Raw genomic sequence first — 19,246 nt, 5'->3', positions numbered from 1 at the left:
TCTGCTCATGGGGACAGGCAAAACCAGAACAACCTTCTTGCTTTGATCCTTTGAGAGCCAAAGGCAAACAAGGTTTCAGCTCTGATCCACAGAGCACAGGTTGGGATTGTGTTGCTGTTGTGTCACCTCTGGACTGTGGGCTCTGATCAAACTGTGACAGCACAGAAGAAGGGTTTGGGTTGAAGGGCCGGGCTCAAGGCACTCAGCACTTGGAGAAAACACAGCCTGTGACTGTCCAGACTCAGTCTGGGAGCTGGAATGGGAGGGCAAAAACCTCCCCTTGTTTGAGCCAACTCCATCTGCTGTGGGAATATGACAAAGTAATCTCTGTGGTGGCAGCTCCAAGCACTCCAGGGTCACTTTGTCATCTGACACAGCAGATCTGGGGCCATTCACAGCCACTCAGCTGGAAGTGTGTGCCAGTGACAGCCCAGAGGCCAGGCCAATAAATAATGTACTCTGAGCATCCTCCGCCTGCTTTCAGGAAGGGTGAATTGCCCATTGAAACAAGCTTGCAACCATGGTACATTCCTCATTCCATTCCTGCAACTTGCTCACAAAATGACTCTTCAGTGTTCAGAAATGCTTTTACTGCAATTTAAATGTCCTGCTGCACCGTGGTTTAATAGATTAGTACAGGATCTGCACACAAAGCCACTGAACTTTCTGGCCTGGTGATTCCAGAGCAGGATCCAAACCTGCTCTGATTTGGTGCTGCACCAGGGCAATAACTGGCTGAAAAGCACGAGGGAAAACCCCTTTGTGCAGGTTCTCCTTCTGAGTTTTCACCCAAATTCAAGTGTCTCTGTTCGTGCCGTTGTTTGCTGGAAAAGAGGAGCACTTGGAACAGTCCCTGGGACTCACTGTCCGAGCAGGTTTGGGAGCTGGAGGTGGCCAGCCTTTGTCAGTGTGGTGGGCCGGCACAGCCAGGGCACCACACCCACTAATTAGGGCGCCACACCCACTAATTAGGGCGCCACACCCACTAATTAGGGCCGCCGTTGGTTCCTGCAGCTGGTGAGTGATGCTCACCTGCCCCTGCACGGGGCAGAGTTGCCTCTCCAGGAGGGCAGACCCTGCAGGCAGGGCTCAGCCCCTGCTGCCCGTGGGGCTGTGAAATGTGGGCACAGCTCCGAGGGGCTCAGGCACAAAGCTTCAAACTGAAGAGTCAGGTTGTGAACATCTGCTGGCAATGTAACACTGAAATAAAGGATGAGCTGTGTAAAACAAACTCAGGAGCCGTTGGTACAGGAGGAATCAGTCCCTGCCCTTGCCCGGGGACCCTCTGAGCTCCCTGGGCTCAGCTCACTGTCAGTAATTCCTCAGCTCCTTCCAGTGGCTCTCTGAGGCCCAAGTGCTGCTTTTCCAGCACTAGCCAAACCATGGAAGTGGAGGTGATTTGTCTAAAAGAAACCCTTGCAAGTCAGAAATCAAAAGTACACTTGGTGATGGGTGCAGATAGAAAAAGGCATGAATATTTCAAGTGTTAACCTCTCTCCTTTCTCCCTAGAATGAATCATGGTACAGATAATGTGTTCCTTTACTGCAGATCCTTTTCTATCAACCTGGAAGCAAAACATCTGTATCAAAGGAATCTCTGAAATGTTCCCAAAGACTTGTGCTACACAGTCAGTCCCTAATGCAAAACAAAGCTCTCCCTCCCAGGATGCAAACAGCAGTCATGCTGTAAAGCTGCCTGTGAGATAAATCACCTGCCCTTGCACCCAGAGATGAGGAGAGATGTGTGCAACCTTCAAGCCCTGGCACGGAGTTCATGCTCTCTGAGCCATCTCAGGGCTAAAAAAAGGTTCTTTTTCCCAGCCCTGGGCACTGGTACCAGGCTGTGGCTGGGGGTCCCCAGCAGCATCTTCCCCCAAGGCAGCAGAGCTGTCCCTCGGTGCTGCTCAGCCCCACTGGGGGGTGTGATGTGTGGAAATGCACTTTGGGTCTCTCAGGAGCGCTGGAAAAAATGAAACTTCTTATTCTGAGACCTCCCTAAGCCCTGGCTGACATTTCTGTGAGTCCAGAGGCTGAGAAGCTGCTGCTGGCAGCAGATAACCCCATCTTTGTCCCTGTGCTCAGGAATTCCTGTTCTCATTGCACAGACAATGAGGGAAAAGTGCCTTTCACCCCCTGCAGCCTGCTCTGGGCAGCCAGGGAGGGGTGCCAGCCCCGGGTGTGCCAGGGGATGTGCCAGGGGATGTGCCAGGGGTCCCCCCCAGCCCCCGGAGGCTGTTCTGTACTTACGGTTGTTTTTTCCAGGCAGTGCAGCAGATGGTGGTGTTGGCTCTCGATTAAGGAGGTGCCTTTAGTCATGTGCTGCTCCTCCTCGGTGGATCCCTGGGCAGGCACAGAAAGAGGAGGAACAAAACCCCAACAGGTGTGAACCAGGAGAACAGCCGGAGCCGGCAGCAAGGGGCTGGCACAGGGGTGAGGACAATTCCAGCGCTGCCAGCTCTCGGGTTTCTCTCCTGCCTCCCAGGTTCTCTCTCGTGCAGCCAGGTGGGCTCAGGTGTGGCTCCCAGCCTGTGTGCTCCGGGGTGTTCCAGGGCAGGAAACACCGAGGGGCTGAATCACCCTGCCAGGCTCGGGGGCCAGCGGGCAAAGGAAGAGGAGCCTGTGCTGCTGCACTTTGCCCGGGCACAGCAGCGCTGCCGAGCCTGCCCTGCCCTTGGGATGGCAGCAGGAGCCCTGCCCTGGCTGTGCTGCTGCTCCGGGCAGGGCTGGCCCTTGGCACCCCTGCCCCAGCTCTGGCTCACAGCCGGGCACGGGCAGAGCTGGGGCTCTCGGGGTGCTCAGGACACTCTGCAGCTCTGCTCTGTGACCCAGCCCAGGCCGGGCTGTGCTGTGGCAGGATGAGCTCCTGCACAGCCAGGGAGGGGCAGAAAGCAGGGCCAGGTGCTCTAAGATGCCTGCAGTGCCTCAGGACTGAGGGGGGCCTGCAGTGCCTAAATCTGAGAGGGAAAATGGATGTGCATGGCTTGAATTGCTGCTCAGCAGAGGACACGGGAGCCAGAACGTCCTGCCAGGACATTGCCTGCTGCCCTCGGGGGGCTCCAGGCCAGCCTGGTGAAAGCATTGCAGTTAAACACAGCCCACAGCAAAGACTGGTAAATCTGTGCCCACTGCTGCCCTGCTCGGGGTGCCACCCCCAGGCTGCTGCTGGGATCCTGAAGTGCAGGAATAACTGAGTCTGGCAGGTGCCAGAGCACAGCTGAAGGGAAGCTGACTTCCTGAGCACAGAATTAATAGATTCCTGTGGGAATGCAGCTCAGGCAGCTTATGGGTTTTTTGTTGCTGTTGTTTTGGAAGATGAACATTCCCAGACGTATTTTTAGAAGTGGCCTAAAAAAAAAAAATCAGTTCAATTTTTGTTATTACCAATCCTCCTGATGAGGTAACACATCCAGCAGGCCCTGCTGGCTCCTGCTGAGATGACTGACTCCACTGGAGGCTGGAATGGTTCCCAGGGAGCTCCTTGGGAGCCCTAGAGCAGAGATGATGCTGCACTAAAACTCTGGGAGAAGAGAGAGGAAGAGCAGATATTGCAAACACGATCTCTGTATGAGGATTTGCCCGAGAGGAAATCAAAGTGGGATCTGAAAGCCCAGACAGAGCTTGCCCAGCTCTGGCAGGAGACCCGAGGCCGTTGTTGAGGGCTGGCAGCACAGCCCAGGCTCTCCCTCTGCCTCCCAGCCCAGGGCTGGGCTCGGGGCTGGCAGTGCCAGGAGGGAGCTGAGGCTCAGGACGGGCACCTGGGCAGGAGCCCCGAGGCCATGCCAGGTGGGAAACGGGCACCAGACTGCAGAAGTGCTGGCCAGGGCCAGGGCCAGCACCCCAGGCACCTGGCATTTGGGGAGCAGTGCTGAGGGGGGGATCTGCAGGCCTGGGCTCTGCATCCCGGGCTGCTGCAGGCAAATAAATCTGGGTCTGCAGCACAGGGCTTTGGCTGCAGTGAGGAGCTGGGGGCAGAGAGCTTTGCTCTCGGAGCAGGGATGCCAGTTTGGCAAGGCTTTGATGCCAGTCACCATCCAGTTTGCTCCTGGAAGACATTCAGGGAGCTGAGGGTGCCTGGGCGAGGCTGCAGCACGCTGTGGTGTCAGCTCTGAAACCCAAAATTCTGCCACTTTACCTCGATGTTAGTGCTCCATCAGTGGGCCCTGGTGAGCTGGTCCAGGGGCTGGGCTGGCCCTGCCCAGTGCTTATCTGGGGCTTGTGAAAAGGCACCAGAGCTCCCAGCCTTCTGTTCCTGGGGCATTCACCTCCTGGCACTGCAGCTAAAAGGGAATTTCAGCTGTACAAGGAGATTAGTGCTAAGAGGATATGTAGGCTGCTTCCATGGGAAGGATCTCACCATCCCTCGAGCACTTCTGACATAAAGCCCACTAAAAAAACCTCCAAATGGGAAGAAAACAGTCTGAGCACTTCGTGTCTAGATGGCAAATGCCACAAATCCACACGTTTGTGGAGCACGAGCCTGCTGGAAGCTGAGCTCCTTCCTGCTGCTGTCCTTGGCTGAATCCTTCCCTTCCCTTCCCTTCCCTCTGCTGCAGGCCCCGGGTGGGGACCCTGGAGCCCCCCAGCCCCTCAGAGAACTCGTCCTGCTCCTGTCCCAGCTCTGCTGCTCCTCCCGGGGCACAGAAGCAGGGCTGTGTCCCAGGGAGAGTGGAATTGAGGACTGGATCCCAAGTGAGGCTGCACAAACGAGTCCTGGGTGGCTCTGGGGCTCAGACATTCTTCATCTCTCTCTCTTTGCTCCCCACGTGCACGACAGGCTGATTTATTGGGAAAGAAATCCATGAAATGTGCTAATACCTGCTCTGGTGTTGATCAGCCTTAATGTAATAACCTCCTCTCGTGTCTGCTGGTTCTGCTGAGCAATCTGAGCACTTAAAACTTTCCTCCTGCTGAGCAGCCAGAGGCCTCTGGAGGCCTGTAAAAATGAACCCAGCACCAGGCAGCCTGAGGCAGGAGCCAGGGAACATTTCCCTGCCCGGTGGAGACGAGCAGAGAGTGCACATCAGCCTCCTAAGGAGCAAATGGAGGGCAGGGGGTGTTCATGGTCAGGGCTGTGGCACCCAGCCCAGCCCAGCAGCTCTGGCTCTGAGCAGAGATGAGAACCTGCTCCTGCCTGCAAGGCAGCTCCTGTCCCAGCTCCTGTCCCAGCTCCTGTCCCAGCTCCTGTCCCAGCTCCTGTCCCAGCTGTCCCTGTTCCAGCAGGGGCAGGGACAGGGATGGGGACAGAGATGGGGACAGGGGCAGGGACAGGGGCAGGGGCAGGGGTAGGGTCAGGGGCAGGGACAGGGAGAGGGGCAGGGGCAGGGACAGGGGCAGGGACAGGGTCAGGGTCAGGGTCAGGGTCAGGGGCAGGGGCAGGGGCAGCAGGTGTGGGGCACTCACCGGGAGCTCCAGGGCCTCGTTGAGCAGCCCGTTGCGCTTGCTGTGCAGGTAGGCGTTGGAGCTGCCCGTCTTGGCCACGCGGATCCGCGCCAGGCGCGCCTTCTGCGGGAGACACAGAGCCAGGGGTCAGGGACACGGGGCCAGGGACAGGGACACGGGGTCAGGGACAGGGGCTGAGGGGTCAGGGACAGGGACAGGGACACGGGGTCAGGGACAGAGACTGAGGGGTCAGGGACAGAGACACGGGGTCAGGGACAGAGACACGGGGTCAGGGACAGAGACACGGGGCCAGGGACAGGGACACGGGGTCAGGGACAGGGGCTGAGGGTCAGGGACAGGGACACAGAGCCAGGGGTCAGGGACACGGGGCCAGGGACAGGGACACGGGGTCAGGGACAGGGGCTGAGGGGTCAGGGACAGGGACACGGGGTCAGGGACAGGGGCTGAGGGTCAGGGACAGGGACACGGGGCCAGGGACAGGGACACGGGGTCAGGGACAGGGGCTGAGGGGTCAGGGACAGGGACACAGGGTCAGGGACAGGGACACAGGGACAGGGGCTGAGGGGTCAGGGTCAGGGACACGGGGTCAGGGACAGAGACACGGGGTCAGGGATAGGGACATGGGGTCAGGGACAGGGGCTGAGGGGTCAGGGACAGGGCTGAGGGGTCAGGGACTGTGACACAGGGAGAGGGACAGAGACACAGGGTCAGGGACAGGGACACGGGGTCATAGAGCGAGGGGTCGGGGCAGAGACACAGGGACAGAGACACGGGGTCAGTGACAATGACACGGGGTCAGTGACAGTGGGGTTAGGGCTCGGGGACAATGGGGTTAGGGCTTTGCAGGTGCTCTGCACGTGAGGTGCCTCCATTTCTCACCTCCCCCCAGCCTGGGCCCTTCCAACCCCTCTTTGTGTCTCAGCTCTGTCCTTGTCCCCTGCTCTGCTCGGGCTGCAGCAGCACAGGGACAGAGGGCCCTGCAGTGGCACTGCTGCTTCATCAGCTGTGGCATCTGATCAAAGAGCTGTCCAAAAATACACACCTCCACGGGGACCAGACAGGTGATAAAAGCAGTCCAGAATAAAGCCAACAGGAAAAACCAAGACCCTACCTCTTCCTTTTTGATAACTCCTCTTAGCATTTTCGTTTTTCTTTTCAATTGCTGCCTGCTTCTCTGTCGAGCGATTTGCCTTTTTTCTTTTCTACTGTTAATTTATGACTCAAACGCCATTAAAAGTAAATACATTAAATAGCTGCAGCTATTAAAAAATAATTACATTGTGCTGTAGTTTAAAATGCTGCATAATCCCTTAAATAACATGGAGCTCGTGATTTTCCCTTCTAATTAGAGGTGCTAATGGGTAAATGCTGTAGGAAGAGGAAAGGCAGGAGGCAAAAATCTGCAGTGGGTCCAGAGAGTGGAGCCATTTCAGGAGCTCTGCCCCCGTCCAGGTGTGAGCCACTCTGGCCCTCAGTGCTGGAAATATTTAAGTATTTCTTTAACCTCAAGACCCTGTGGCCCTGCAGACAATTTCTCAGGTGGAGACACCCAGGGGTAAAGCTGGCAGCTTTAACTGGGTGACACAGACTGTGCCCAGGCTGAGAAATAGGTCTGCTTTCGACCCCCCAAAATGGGGACAGCTGAAATTGGCTTTGTTTTCTCTGCCTCACCTCGATTTCCTTGTCCCATTTTAATGCTGAGCCTCCTGATCAGTGTGAGACCAGGGGGATCTCTGTGCTGGGCCAAGGAGCTGCCTGGGACAGGGGCCAGAGAGCACAGTGAGGAACTGGCCCTGCACTTTTCCTGAGAAATTAAACTGGACCTGCACTTTTCCTGAGAGATTGAACTGGATCTGCACTTTTCCTGAGAGATTAAACTGGATCTGCACTTCTCCTGAGAGATTAAACTGGACCTGCACTTTTCCTGAGAGATTAAACTGGATCTGCACTTCTCCTGAGAGATTAAACTGGCCCTGCACTTTTCCTGAGAAATGGAACTGGCCCTGCACTTTTCTGAGCCTTTCCCAAGCTGCTGGGCTGCCCCAGGCCCTGAAAGGACTTGGGCTGTGACCTGCACCAAGACCCATGGGGACTGCTGCTGTGGAATGGGGGCAGTGGGAGAGAGCTGGGAGAAAGCACGGAGCAATATTTCCTCTTCCAGGGCCATGGAATTGTCCCTCTGCTCCGGAGAATTCCGTGGCCATCGAGTGTTTCTCCTCAAGACAAGAGTGAACCTTGGTGTGTCTGCTCCTTGCACGTCACAGGGATCTCTCTCCTCTAGTCAGGAGTGGATTTTGGGGGCAGTGCTGGTTTTCCCAGGGGTGCTCTGATGGTTCCTCTGAAGGTTCCCATTTCCCTCTATGCCTGATAAAATATCAGCTCCTTTGCTGGAGGAGCTGCAGTGCCCAGCTTACCTCACCTGTAGCAGGGCAGGTTCATCCTCATCTCCCTCTCAGTCAATTGTTAAAGTGGATTCAGTCTCGGGCTGTTGTAATGAACATTATTCCCTTTGCCTCCAGGCTAGCAGGGGATCAAATATTAATAGCTGTACTCCGTGTGGAGTGGGGATGGTTCTGAGGCCTGCTCCCTTTTCCTTTTGAAACAGGGCCACTTGCTATCTCAATAATTAAGCCCCACAGCTTTTGTGGCTTAGAACAGACCTTGTTATTTTAAAAAATGTCAGTGGGGCAGGACAGAAGTTAATCCTGCTCTCCTGCACAAAGGATGGGCTGGGATGGTCTCAGCGCCCAACTCTGGTCCCCATCGTGATTAAATTTGGTAGATATCTTGATTAACTCAGCTAGAGAAGTTAATTAAAATTGGTGCCTGAAATTGGTTTGGCCCTCCAGACAGTTTCCTCCATTGGACTAGAAACAACTTTAAAACAACAGCTCAGGTTTCTCTGTGAGTGTGCAAATGTGAATTCTCTGAGAGCTCTGCTGGTGGCACGAGCTCTGCCTGGCCCTTGGGTACCTGTCCTGTGTCTCCGTGGGCTCTGGCACTTGGATCAAGCCTGACAGTACAGAAAGGTTTGAGATCTTCCAAATTCTGCCAGTTTTTTCCACAGGTGATCTTTTTGCCATCCCTGACCTGAAGAGCTCCAGGCCTGGGCCCTGAAGATGGGCAGGTGCTGCCCTGTGTCCTCTGGCCGTGTGCTGCAAACATCATTTCGGGGGGGATGGCTGTCTTCTGCATCTTCTCCCCCAAATGTGGCAGACTAAAGGTCACCAGGGCCGGGCCTGAGCTCACTGTGACTGAAATAACCCCTGCACAGGAGGCTAAAAAAGGAAAAGCAAACGGCACACTGTGTCTGCATGGAGATGGGGAGAGGAGTTGCTAGGAGACCACAGGATCTCAAAATGCATATGACCTAATCTGGAAGATAATTTATATGATGAAAATAATAATACTAATGACAGCCACTTACAGGTTAGAATGATTAATTTGGTTATCTTGGAGCCCACGTGTTTCTCAGAGCAGGATGGAAGGCAGGGCTCAGGAACTTCTGGGCTTTGCTGGTTTTTCAGGAACGGGGGGCTCAGAATTAGCAGGAGGGCAGTGAAGACCTGCACAGGTGGGGAGGGTGCAGCATCCTGGGGGTCTGCACTTCCCAAAGGGACTGGCAGAGGAGACAGGAGAGCCTGAGTTCATCCTGTTGCTTTTTGCAGAAGTGCAGGGAGCAGGAGCTGCTGGCTGGGAGAAATGCTTACCAGATGGCGGGCTCAGGAAACAGCTAATTATTATTTATTAATGATTTTCATCCAGTTCTTATGGAGAGAACGCTCACGCTTGATTTATGTGGGATAAGAAACTATTAAGCTACAAGCTATGACACGATTCCATATTAGCCAGACAACTTCAGCTTTCCAGATCCTCTGTCCTTGAGCAGCAGGGAGTGCAGCACCTGCAGGCAGGAGCTCTGCAGCCCCTCGTCCCTCTGGGCACTGGAGCTGTTTTGGCACCACCACTCTCAGGATGAGGCTGGAAAGGCCCCCTGGACTCAAATCAGAGCTCAAACCTGCTGCAACTGTGCAGAGCCACCTCCACCCATCTCCAGGTGGTTTTGGAACAGCCCCAAACCCTGCACACCTGAAGGTATTTATCCATTAATGAGGTCTCCACCCATCTCCAGGTGTTTTGGAACAGCTCCAAACCCTGCACACCTGAAGGTATTTATCCATTAATGAGGTCTCCACCCATGTCCAGGTGGTTTTGGGTAGCCCCAAACCCTGCACACCTGAAGGTATTTATCCATTAATGAGGTCTCCACCCATGTCCAGGTGGTTTTGGGTAGCCCCAAACCCTGCACACCTGAAGGTATTTATCCATTAATGAGGTCTCCACCCATGTCCAGGTGGTTTTGGGTAGCCCCAAACCCTGCACACCTGAAGGTATTTATCCATTAATGAGGTCTCCACCCATCTCCAGGTGGTTTTGGGTAGCCCCAAACCCTGCACACCTGAAGGTATTTATCCATTAACGAGGTCTCCACCCATGTCCAGGTGGTTTTGGAACAGCTCCAAACCCTGCACACCTGAAGGTATTTATCCATTAACGAGGTCTCCACCCATGTCCAGGTGTTTTGGAACAGCCCCAAACCCTGCACACCTGAAGGTATTTATCCATTAATGAGGTCTCCACCCATGTCCAGGTGGTTTGGAACAGCTCCAAACCCTGCACACCTGAGGGTATTTATCCATTAATGAGGTCTCCACCCATCTCCTGGTGGTTTTGGAACAGCCCCAAACCCTGCACACCTGAAGGTATTTATCCATTAACGAGGTCTCCACCCATGTCCAGGTGGTTTTGGAACAGCTCCAAACCCTGCACACCTGAAGGTATTTATCCATTAATGAGGTCTCCACCCATGTCCAGGTGTTTTGGAACAGCTCCAAACCCTGCACACCTGAAGGTATTTATCCATTAACGAGGTCTCCACCCATCTCCAGGTGGTTTGGAACAGCTCCAAACCCTGCACACCTGAAGGTATTTATCCATTAATGAGGTCTCCACCCATCTCCAGGTGGTTTTGTCCAGGTGGTTTTGGGTCTCTCCAGACCTGCACACCTGAGGGTGCTCACACGTTAATCAGCTCCCTCTGAGCTGTCCCTGTCCCTCCTCAGCCTTTCCTCACGTGAGAGATCCTCTGCCCCTGTCCATCTCCCTTTACTGCTAAAACCACACCACGAGGTTTCCTGGAAGAAAGTGAAGCTACTCAAGGTAATTAACCACGCTTTGCATGCAAATTTCCTCAATAATTAATAGTTTGAATGTTATTGGTGATTTCTGCAGTAGGTGAGCAGCACTGGGTGTTTAAGGCTGAAATGAAGCTGCTCTCCAAAGTCAACAGTGGAGTGCTTTGGATCTGGGTTTTATTCTCAAGGTGAAATATGAAATATTATTTGTGATATATATATTATTTTCTTGCTTTTGTCTGCATCTGTTGCTTGTTTGGGGTTTGGATTTGAATCCTTGGTTGATTCTGGAAGGTGGAGAAGCTGACCAGCAGATTGCAGAGTTGAACAGAGCACACACTGCTGCAGGATCTAAGAGGAACTTTTTCTTCTCCTTTTCACCCCTTTTATTCTCTCTAAGAAACAAAGTGTGCACATTTGGGTTTTACTTCCTCTCAAACCTTTGCATTACGTGGCTTTTGAGCCAAGTTCAACTATTCTGTCACTTTTGCTTTGGGGGAGATGTCAGAGAGCTGCATATGGAAATCAGGCAGTGTAGAACTCATTATATTCCTATATAATTTGACAGAACCACTTGCAGTCAGACCTTGATCTCATTTTGGGCCTCTTCATTACTTTCCAGAGATGAAAGATTCCCCTCTCCTCCTCTGTGCCTCTCCTTTTAATGCCACCTTACCCTTGGCACCATTAAAGCAACAGAACCTCATCTCCAATGAACTTGATCGTTTAATCTGCTCCAACCCTGAGGAACATCGTGTGCAGGCTATTTATAGAACAATGCCCAGAATCTGGAGTTTAATGGCTCTGGGCCCCTCCCAGTCACAGATCCCTGATGGAACAGGGAGCTTTCAGAGGGTCCCTCTGCAGGGCTGGCAGGGTGGTCAGGCAGCCCTGGGGCACGGCTCCCCTCCTCTTGTAAACTCCTTTTTGTTCCTTCTCTCCTTGAGCTCAACGAGCCCTGGCTCACATTCGGTGAAGCTCTCACTCCTGTGGGACATTTGTTTCAGAAGTTCTGTTTAGAAAGTTCCTGGTGATTTCCAGCTGTGTGTGTGTGTTCATCCACCCAGCCAGGCTCACGGCCACACCTTGATCTGTGCAAGGACTGACTTTAGGGGCTGCTCTGCCTTGGCTGAATTTTGTTTTACACTTTGCTGCAACTTGGCTGCACCTCAAAGCCTCCTCCCTGCTGGAGCTCCTGCAGCAGCAGCCCAGCTGAGTGACAAAAACACCTCTTCCCTTCTCTCTCCCTTCTTGAAATAGCCACAAAATAAATTCCTACCTACATTTTTTATCGTGTGAATGCTGGAACAGGTTTTCAGAGCTTGGGTCAGAACTGCTCCAAGGAGGTCGTTAAAGAGGTGCCCAGTTGTAGTGGGGATAATCTGGAATAACTGGAATTGTTATGGGGTGTAAATCAGGGTGTCAGAACTTGTCTGGAAACTTATCACTTAAAAATCACAAGAAAAGTCATGTTTTCTGCACCATGAATAGGGATGCTGCTGTTCTGCATTAGTTCAAATTAAAGCTGTGTTCCACTGCAAGCCAAGCGTGATGAGCAGCTGTCTGCCTGTGATTTATCTGTCTGTCCTTCCTTTTCTGCGTTTTCAGAGCTCACTCTATGACATCTTTTACCCAGCTCACTCCCCCAGTTCATAGCTCTGAGGTGTTCAGGGCTGGAGGAATTAGCAGAGTTGGATCTGGTGTCTCGTGCCAGGTGCTGGCCCTGATGGATGAGCACTAATTAATGGTGTGGGGCTGTGGCAGCTCAGGGGGGTCACCCTGGGGGACAGGGCCCTGCTGGCACAGCCAGGGGCTGACCCCAGCTCCATCCCCTTCTCCACGGGGCAGATCTCAGCCCCAGCTGAGCAGAGGGGTTTTGGCTGAGTGCTTTGATCCAGGGCTCCTTGGCGAGGGCATTTCAGCCTGCATTTACTCTGACCTCTGGGATGGAGTGGGCAGCACGAGGCACTGCAGCTGCTCCAGCTGTGCTACAGGGCAGGGCCACCTGTCCTGGCTGGACCAACCTGGGCAGGCAGGGCCAGGACAGGGAGCCCGGGGCTGGGGTGACCCAGCAGGGCCTGGGGGTGCCTCCACAGCCCAGGCTGTGCTCTGGCTGCCACTGAGACACGATGTGAAATGAAAACAAACGTGGAGCAGCTGCTGGGTCCAGCTGGGCACTGGGCCACTGCTGACAGCAGCCTTGAACACCTGGATGTAAGGGCTTGCTTTGGAGCTGAACCCATAAACTGGAGCTCGCTGATTCCAGCCCTTCCTCTCAGAGGAGACAGCTCCTTGTCTTATACAATTTGGGACTGGGGAATTTGGAATAGCTGAACTGATGGAAAATGTTATTTTGCTTTCCTCAATGATATGAGAGAAAAGAAGAAGGATTCCTGGTTGGCTAATTTGTTTGTTTGGGTTTTTTTCCCCTGAACTCTATTAAGGGATGTGACAAACAGAGAAAGAGGTACCTAGCCCAGCAAAAATGAAATATCTTCTAAAAAAATAATAAAAGAGCTTTTTTCCCCCCTGTCAAAGACTGTTAAATATCAACAACAACAAAAACATGTTCCATACAGATTCATTCTTGTTAAAAAAAACATGTTCTTTAAATGTCAGCCAGCTCCAGTTTTAACCTTATTGTTTCTCTCTCCCCCTAAGTTCCCAACCCCATCCCCTGCTGGCACTGAGTCATGTTCTGTTGCTGAGCCCTCCCTAGACAGCTCCAGTCACTCTTCCTGGCCTCCCTCTGAAGTTCAGTAACCCACCTCCCAAATTTAGGGTGTCAGCTGAAAACCAGAACATTTCAGAGCTGACTCCCTGCTCTGCAGCAAATCGATGATTACAATGGCCTGGTTATTGACAGCTGTGTGGGCTGCCTTCCTCATGGGCAGGGGATGACACAAACCCAGATTCAGCCTTCCCCAGCACCTCTCCCCTCTCCGAGCTCTGCTGCAGCTCCCGGGGGTCTGGAACAGGCTGTTCCTGCATCCTCCTGAGGAACAATCAGGCATTTGTGTCCCTGCTCTTCCTTCCTTTTGGCTGGAGCCCCTTGTTAGCATCTCCATAGTTACCTCTTCCTGGGCTGCCTGCGAGCCACCATCTCCTGAGGAGACAGGAGAGCCCCCCTCCCTCCCCATGGAAGGAGCTCCCTCCCTCCCTCCCCATGGAAGAGCCTCCCTGAATCCTCTTCCTCTCCCCCATGGAAGAGCCTCCCTCCATCCCTTCCTCTCTCACATGGGAGAATCTCCCTCCATCCCTTCCTGTCCCCCATGAAAGAACCTCCCTCCATCCCCTCCCTCCATCCTTTCCTCTCCCCCATGGGAGAATCTCCCTCCATCCCCTCCCTCCCTCCCCATGGAAGGAGCTCCCTGAATCCTCTTCCTCTCCCCCATGAAAGAACCTCCCTCCATCCTCTACCTCCATCCTTTCCTCTCCCCCATGGGAGAACCTCCCTCCATCCTTTCCTCTCCCCCATGGGAGAACCTCCCTCCATCCCTTCCTCTCCCCGTGCCAGCCTCTCCCTGCTGCTGGAGCTGCTCTGGGATGGATGCTTCCCTCCCTCCCCCAGACAAGGTGTCCCCTGGCCTGCCTCGCCCCGTGCATCCCCTCTGCTCTCCCACAGCCTGGCATTATTCAGCTTTCAGCTCGATATTGGAGCTTTAGGTGGGAGCAGCTCTCCAGAACTGCTCTGTCCTGGTAGTCCCTGCCTTGCCTCAGTCTGTGTCTGGCTCTCTCCTGGAAGCTCAGAGCCTCGGGATGGAATGAGAAGCCTGCCTCAAGGCTTGTGCAGTACATTCTTGTTCTCAGGGAGCCAAAGGGCACCAGATAATAAATGAAATGAATTGAACACCCTCCGAGGCTGTAGTTGTCAAAAGCACATTTCCTGCAGGCTTGAAACCCAGCCCTGTGATTACCCAGGCTTTGGGGTTGTTGGCAGCCTCCGAGCAGCCCCGTGGGACTGAGGCCGTGCCAGTCCCCTGGGATGATCAGCAATTCCAGCAGCAAGGCTCATTCAGCAAATCCAACTCTGACACGAGAAACGCTGCAGGCAGGGCTGGGCTTTTCTCTTTGCCCACAGCCCTGAGCATTTCCATCTCCTGCTGCCGTGGGGACCCTGCTGTGTGAGAGGCTGCCCTCTGAACCCAGGCTGGGACCCACAGCCCTGCTGAATTCTCACCCTCGGGGCTCTCCTGTCCCCCGTGCCACCCCCAGCCCTGCCTGTCCCTGTCACTGTGCTGGGGACACTGAGCTGTGCCTGGGGGCTGCTCCCCCTTCTGCAGCTCCCGAACAATGAGCTGCTCTCCCTCCCCTCTGCTGCTAAAGGAGCAGCATCTCAGGAGCTGTCAGCAGCTGCCTCTGCCTCTTCTTGCCGGGGTGGGCAAGTGGGAGGTGTTGTCCCCCACCCAGCACAGCTCCTGTCTCCTTCTCCTCCTGCTGCAAGCTGAGCACAGAGAGGGGCTCCTCCAGCATCATCTGAATTACAAAGTCATTCTATTGTCAAGCCTTTTAAGTGTCACATTCTCTTTTAAATCCAAGGCTGTGACATTCACTGAAGAACAGCATCGTTTCAAAGTCAGGGATGTCTATTCTTAGCACATCAGTCAAAAAAGGGGTGGGGGGGGAAAGTCGTTGGGGAAGGAAAGAAACACAACAATTTTACCAAAATGAACCCTGTCAGAAATGATCAATTCATCTCCCAGTCCCGCTGACCTGCTCCCTGCTGCATGCCAGAGGACAGAATTTGATACCACAGCACAATGAATTAGGATTTGCCAGATCTCCTGGTAATTAATTGTCTCACAGCCCAGGTTTGGCAAAGAATAATTTATCTTTAAAGCTATTAGATCACTGGTAGTTGGGTTCTGTGTTTTACTGGGTTTTTTTTCTTTTTAAGGAACATTTCTCCTCAGTTAGTTGAAGAATAGCTGCTGATGAGTAACAGCCACCTCCTGGTATTTTATTCACGTTACTTAAATACCTCTTCCTGCTAGACCAGGGCCCCCTCAACAGCTGGGAGGCAAAGTTAGGGCTGAGCAGAGCCAGAGGGGCTGGGCTGTGCTCTGGATTTTGCGTGCAGCCCCTGGGAATGTCAGCCCAGCCAGCCCGGTGCTCACACAGGACTTCTGCCTTTGTTACTGGTCACTGGAAACCTCAGTCTGAGCTGACACAAAAAGTTAATAAGGTCTAAAGCCTTGTCTTGAAATCTGCCTGTACATCACCAGAGTCATGATTCTCAAACTAAGCAGAACTTTCAAAGCATTTATCCTGACACATGTCCAAGAAACTGCTCTTCCCTTCAAAGAGAACAAGAACTCACTAAATTCCGGGTGTGCTCCTAAATTCTGCTACAAGGAGCCTCTGCTGGGGGTTCTTCATTCAGGGGCTGAGAGAGCAAAGAGATTTTTCCAACCTTCTAGAAAAAGCCATGCAAATGTCTTTGTAACTCCAGTGAGATGGGGGCAGAGTTTTAACTGTTTCTGAAGATGGGATTCAGTTCAGTGTGGGATGATGCTGGAACCAGCGTGGTATCAAAGCAGATCCTTAATGCCCCCTGCACATCCTGACCAGCTCCAGAGGGACTGCCACTGATGTGCTTCTCTCTCTTTCCTGCTTTTTAGTATTCATGCAGTGCTGATCATGTGAAAATTACTCACACTTCTGACTTGAGAAAAGTTTCTTAACTGAGAAATTCCACCAATATCAAGGGAATTAGAAATTCAAATGGGGGGAAATTATACGCTGTGTGTGTCAATACAGCAAAGCTTTATAAAAGCTGCAATCAATCATTGGCATCCAAGGTGCTGGGACTTTTCCCTGTTACCAAGTGGATCACAGGCCAAAGGAAAAGTGGAACTGGAGGAAGAAGCCTTGGTTTGCTCCTGGAGAGAGGGGCTGCCCTGTGCAGGAGCCCAGACCTGCAGTCAGCCCTGGCTTATGCCCAAGCCCTGCCTGCCCACTGCTCTGTGCCTGGGCTGGAGCAGCTCCTGGCTCTGTGTGGGTGCTGCTGCAGCAGAGCCAGAGCTTTCTGCCAGAGGCTTCAGTTCTTGACTGGGCTGTTGGGCACTGTCCCCATACAGCCCTCCCTGGGCATCCCTGTCCTTCCCTTTGACACCTCACCTGCTCCTGCGCCAGGTGAAATCCAGGTCCTCGTGCCTGGCTGCAGCCTCACTTAGACAACTCTGAGCCCCTGAAATTCACTGAGAGGCTGCCCTGATCCCCTCTGGATCCCAGTGCCAGCTGCAGAGCAGGGCACAGAGTGGGCTGTGCCATTCCTGTGCCCTCTTTGCCTCAGTGTGCCCTGTCCAGCCTCGGGCAGGGTTTGCACAGCCCAGCAGTGAAGAGCTGAGGCTGCAGCTCCTTCCTGCACCATTCTGCCTCTCTGCTACTCCCCTCTTGTGTTGTGCCTGCCAAACGCTGTGGTTCTGTAGGTCTTGTATCTGAGCTCTCTGCTGTCAGCTCCCTGAGATGCTAGAAGTAGGCACGGCCCAGATGCTTGCCTGAAGCACAAATAACACATTTTTCTACTACTGTTCTCCATCAGGTCCCCTGAGTCTTGCATTTCTGGCAGACAGCATTCCATGGGGAGAAAAAGAACCTCAGGCCTTTGGTTGCAGTTGTAAAAACCTGATTCTGGCTGTGGTGTGATTTAGCAGATTGAAATAGAGATACAGTAAATCTGTTCTACTCTCTCAGTGACTCAGTGAGCTTCCACTGGCAAAACCTGCTCAGAATTTGGAATACTCAGTAATCCCTTCACATTTCCAGGGGCTTTTGTGTATTCCCAGTGTTCAGTCCCAGCTTTGAGGGGTTTCTGTGCTGATCAGTGCGAGTTGCTGCTTGGGTGTATTTGAAACTGCAGAGAGACAGCGAGGAGCGAAGCAGCCAGGAGGATAAACAGCTCCTGGGGCTGATTTCAGGGGTTTTGTGCACACAGCCATCGATTTGCTTCAGACAGGATGTGGGAAAGGTGAGCAAGGACAGCCCTGCTGCTCCTGATGCTGAAAATACCCCGGCACAGAGGTGCAGGGGTGAGGGCTGGGGTGCATTTAGGTGGGAGCACGTTCTGTTTCCAAGGTGGGATGTGTAAATTATCCTGGTTGGACTTTGGGTCAGCCAGTGTTCAAATTTTGTGGGATCATATGAGTTTATTTTGCTTGTGCTAGAAATGTGGCTGGGTAAGTCATTATCTGGGTGTAATTTTATGACATAAAATGTCATAAAACTTTGAGTATTTTGTACAAGAATCTATCCAGTTGTGTGTGAGGTTTCCACACTTGCCTGGTGTGAAATGGCTCAGAGTTGGATGCCCTTGGAACATTAGAGCACATGTGGGGGGTTCTGCAGCTGAAATTTGACAACAATGGCTTTGCAGACCACAGGCCCTGGAGAGAAGCCAAGCAGGAATCCCTGGGCATGCTTGGCTCTGTTCTGGGGTGTGTGTTTTGTTCTGGGGGCACTGGCAGCTCAGTGCCTGCCCTTGCTCTGGGGCAGTGGGTGGGGCAGGGTGTGAGTTTGGGCCCCTCCTTTGTGTGTTTGTGCTGGTTTGGGGGCTGGGGGTTTGTCTGTCCCTTCCCCAGAGCCCCGGGGGCACTGGCAGGATTTGGCCTCGCTGTGGGACTGGTTTGGGGCTGGTTTTGAGGGGATTATCTGGGGATGCAGGGACCGAGCAGGGCCTGCACAGGGTGGGGGTGCCCGCAGTGCCCGTGGCCCAGGAGGGACAGACAGACAGACAGGGCTCACTCACCTTCTGTGCCCTCAGTGCCCAGGAGGGACAGACAGACAGACAGACAGGGCTCACTCACCTTCTGTGCCCACAGTGCCCAGGAGGGACAGACAGACAGACAGGGCTCACTCACCTTCTGTGCCCGCAGTGCCCAGGAGGGGACGGACAGACAGACAGACAGGGCTCACTCACCTTCTGTGCCCTCAGTGCCCAGGAGGGACAGACAGACAGACAGACAGGGCTCACTCACCTTCTGTGCCCTCAGTGCCCAGGAGGGGACGGACAGACAGACAGACAGGGCTCACTCACCTTCTGTGCCCTCAGTGCCCAGGAGGGACAGACAGACAGACAGGGCTCACTCACCTTCTGTGCCCTCAGTGCCCAGGAGGGGACAGACAGACAGACAGGGCTCACTCACCTTCTGTGCCCGCAGTGCCCTCCCTGGCCCTCAGCCCAGGGGGACGGACGGACAGACAGACGGGCAGGGCTCCCTCCCTCACCTTCTGAGCGCGGCGCTTGTCGGCGCGCTGGTTCTGGTGGTAGATGCGGCTGAAGTTGGAGACGATGACGGGCACGGGCAGGGCGATCACCAGCACCCCGCTGAGCGAGCAGATGGAGCCAAAGATCTTCCCCGCGATGGTCTTGGGCACCATGTCCCCGTAGCTGTGGGCACAAAGACACAGAGAGCCCTCCCTGAGAGCCCGGGCCTCGCCAGGGCCTGGGCAGCCCCTGGGCTGGCACCGGAGCTCGGAGCCCTGTGCCAGGGACAGCCCCTGGTGCTGCCACCCTGCCCCTGGTGCTGCCACCCTGCCCTATGCCAGGGAGAGCCCCTGGTGCTGCCACCCTGCCCCTGGTGCTGCCACCCTGCCCTATGCCAGGGAGAGCCCCTGGTGCTGCCACCCTGCCCCTGGTGCTGCCACCCTGC

At 54.0% G+C, this 19,246-nt stretch overlaps 1 protein-coding gene across 2 annotated transcripts in view; it reads right to left on the bottom strand.

The window, feature by feature from the left end:
* The window catches only part of KCND3 (potassium voltage-gated channel subfamily D member 3), a 93,316-nt gene that overhangs the window by 8,510 nt on the left and 65,560 nt on the right, over positions 1–19,246 (bottom strand). For both annotated transcript variants that reach the window (XM_059867557.1, XM_059867558.1), the window contains exons 2-4: positions 18,822–18,984; positions 5,401–5,502; positions 2,248–2,340 (exon numbers count right to left, since the gene is read on the bottom strand). In XM_059867557.1, coding sequence (XP_059723540.1) covers positions 2,248–2,340; positions 5,401–5,502; positions 18,822–18,984 — 358 coding nt within the window. The remainder of the gene's footprint in view (positions 1–2,247; positions 2,341–5,400; positions 5,503–18,821; positions 18,985–19,246) is intronic.

Source organism: Haemorhous mexicanus, chromosome 25 (genome assembly GCF_027477595.1).
Source record: "Haemorhous mexicanus isolate bHaeMex1 chromosome 25, bHaeMex1.pri, whole genome shotgun sequence".
NCBI classification, from domain to species: Eukaryota; Metazoa; Chordata; class Aves; order Passeriformes; family Fringillidae; genus Haemorhous; species Haemorhous mexicanus.
This window is presented reverse-complemented; position numbering and strand designations above follow the sequence as displayed.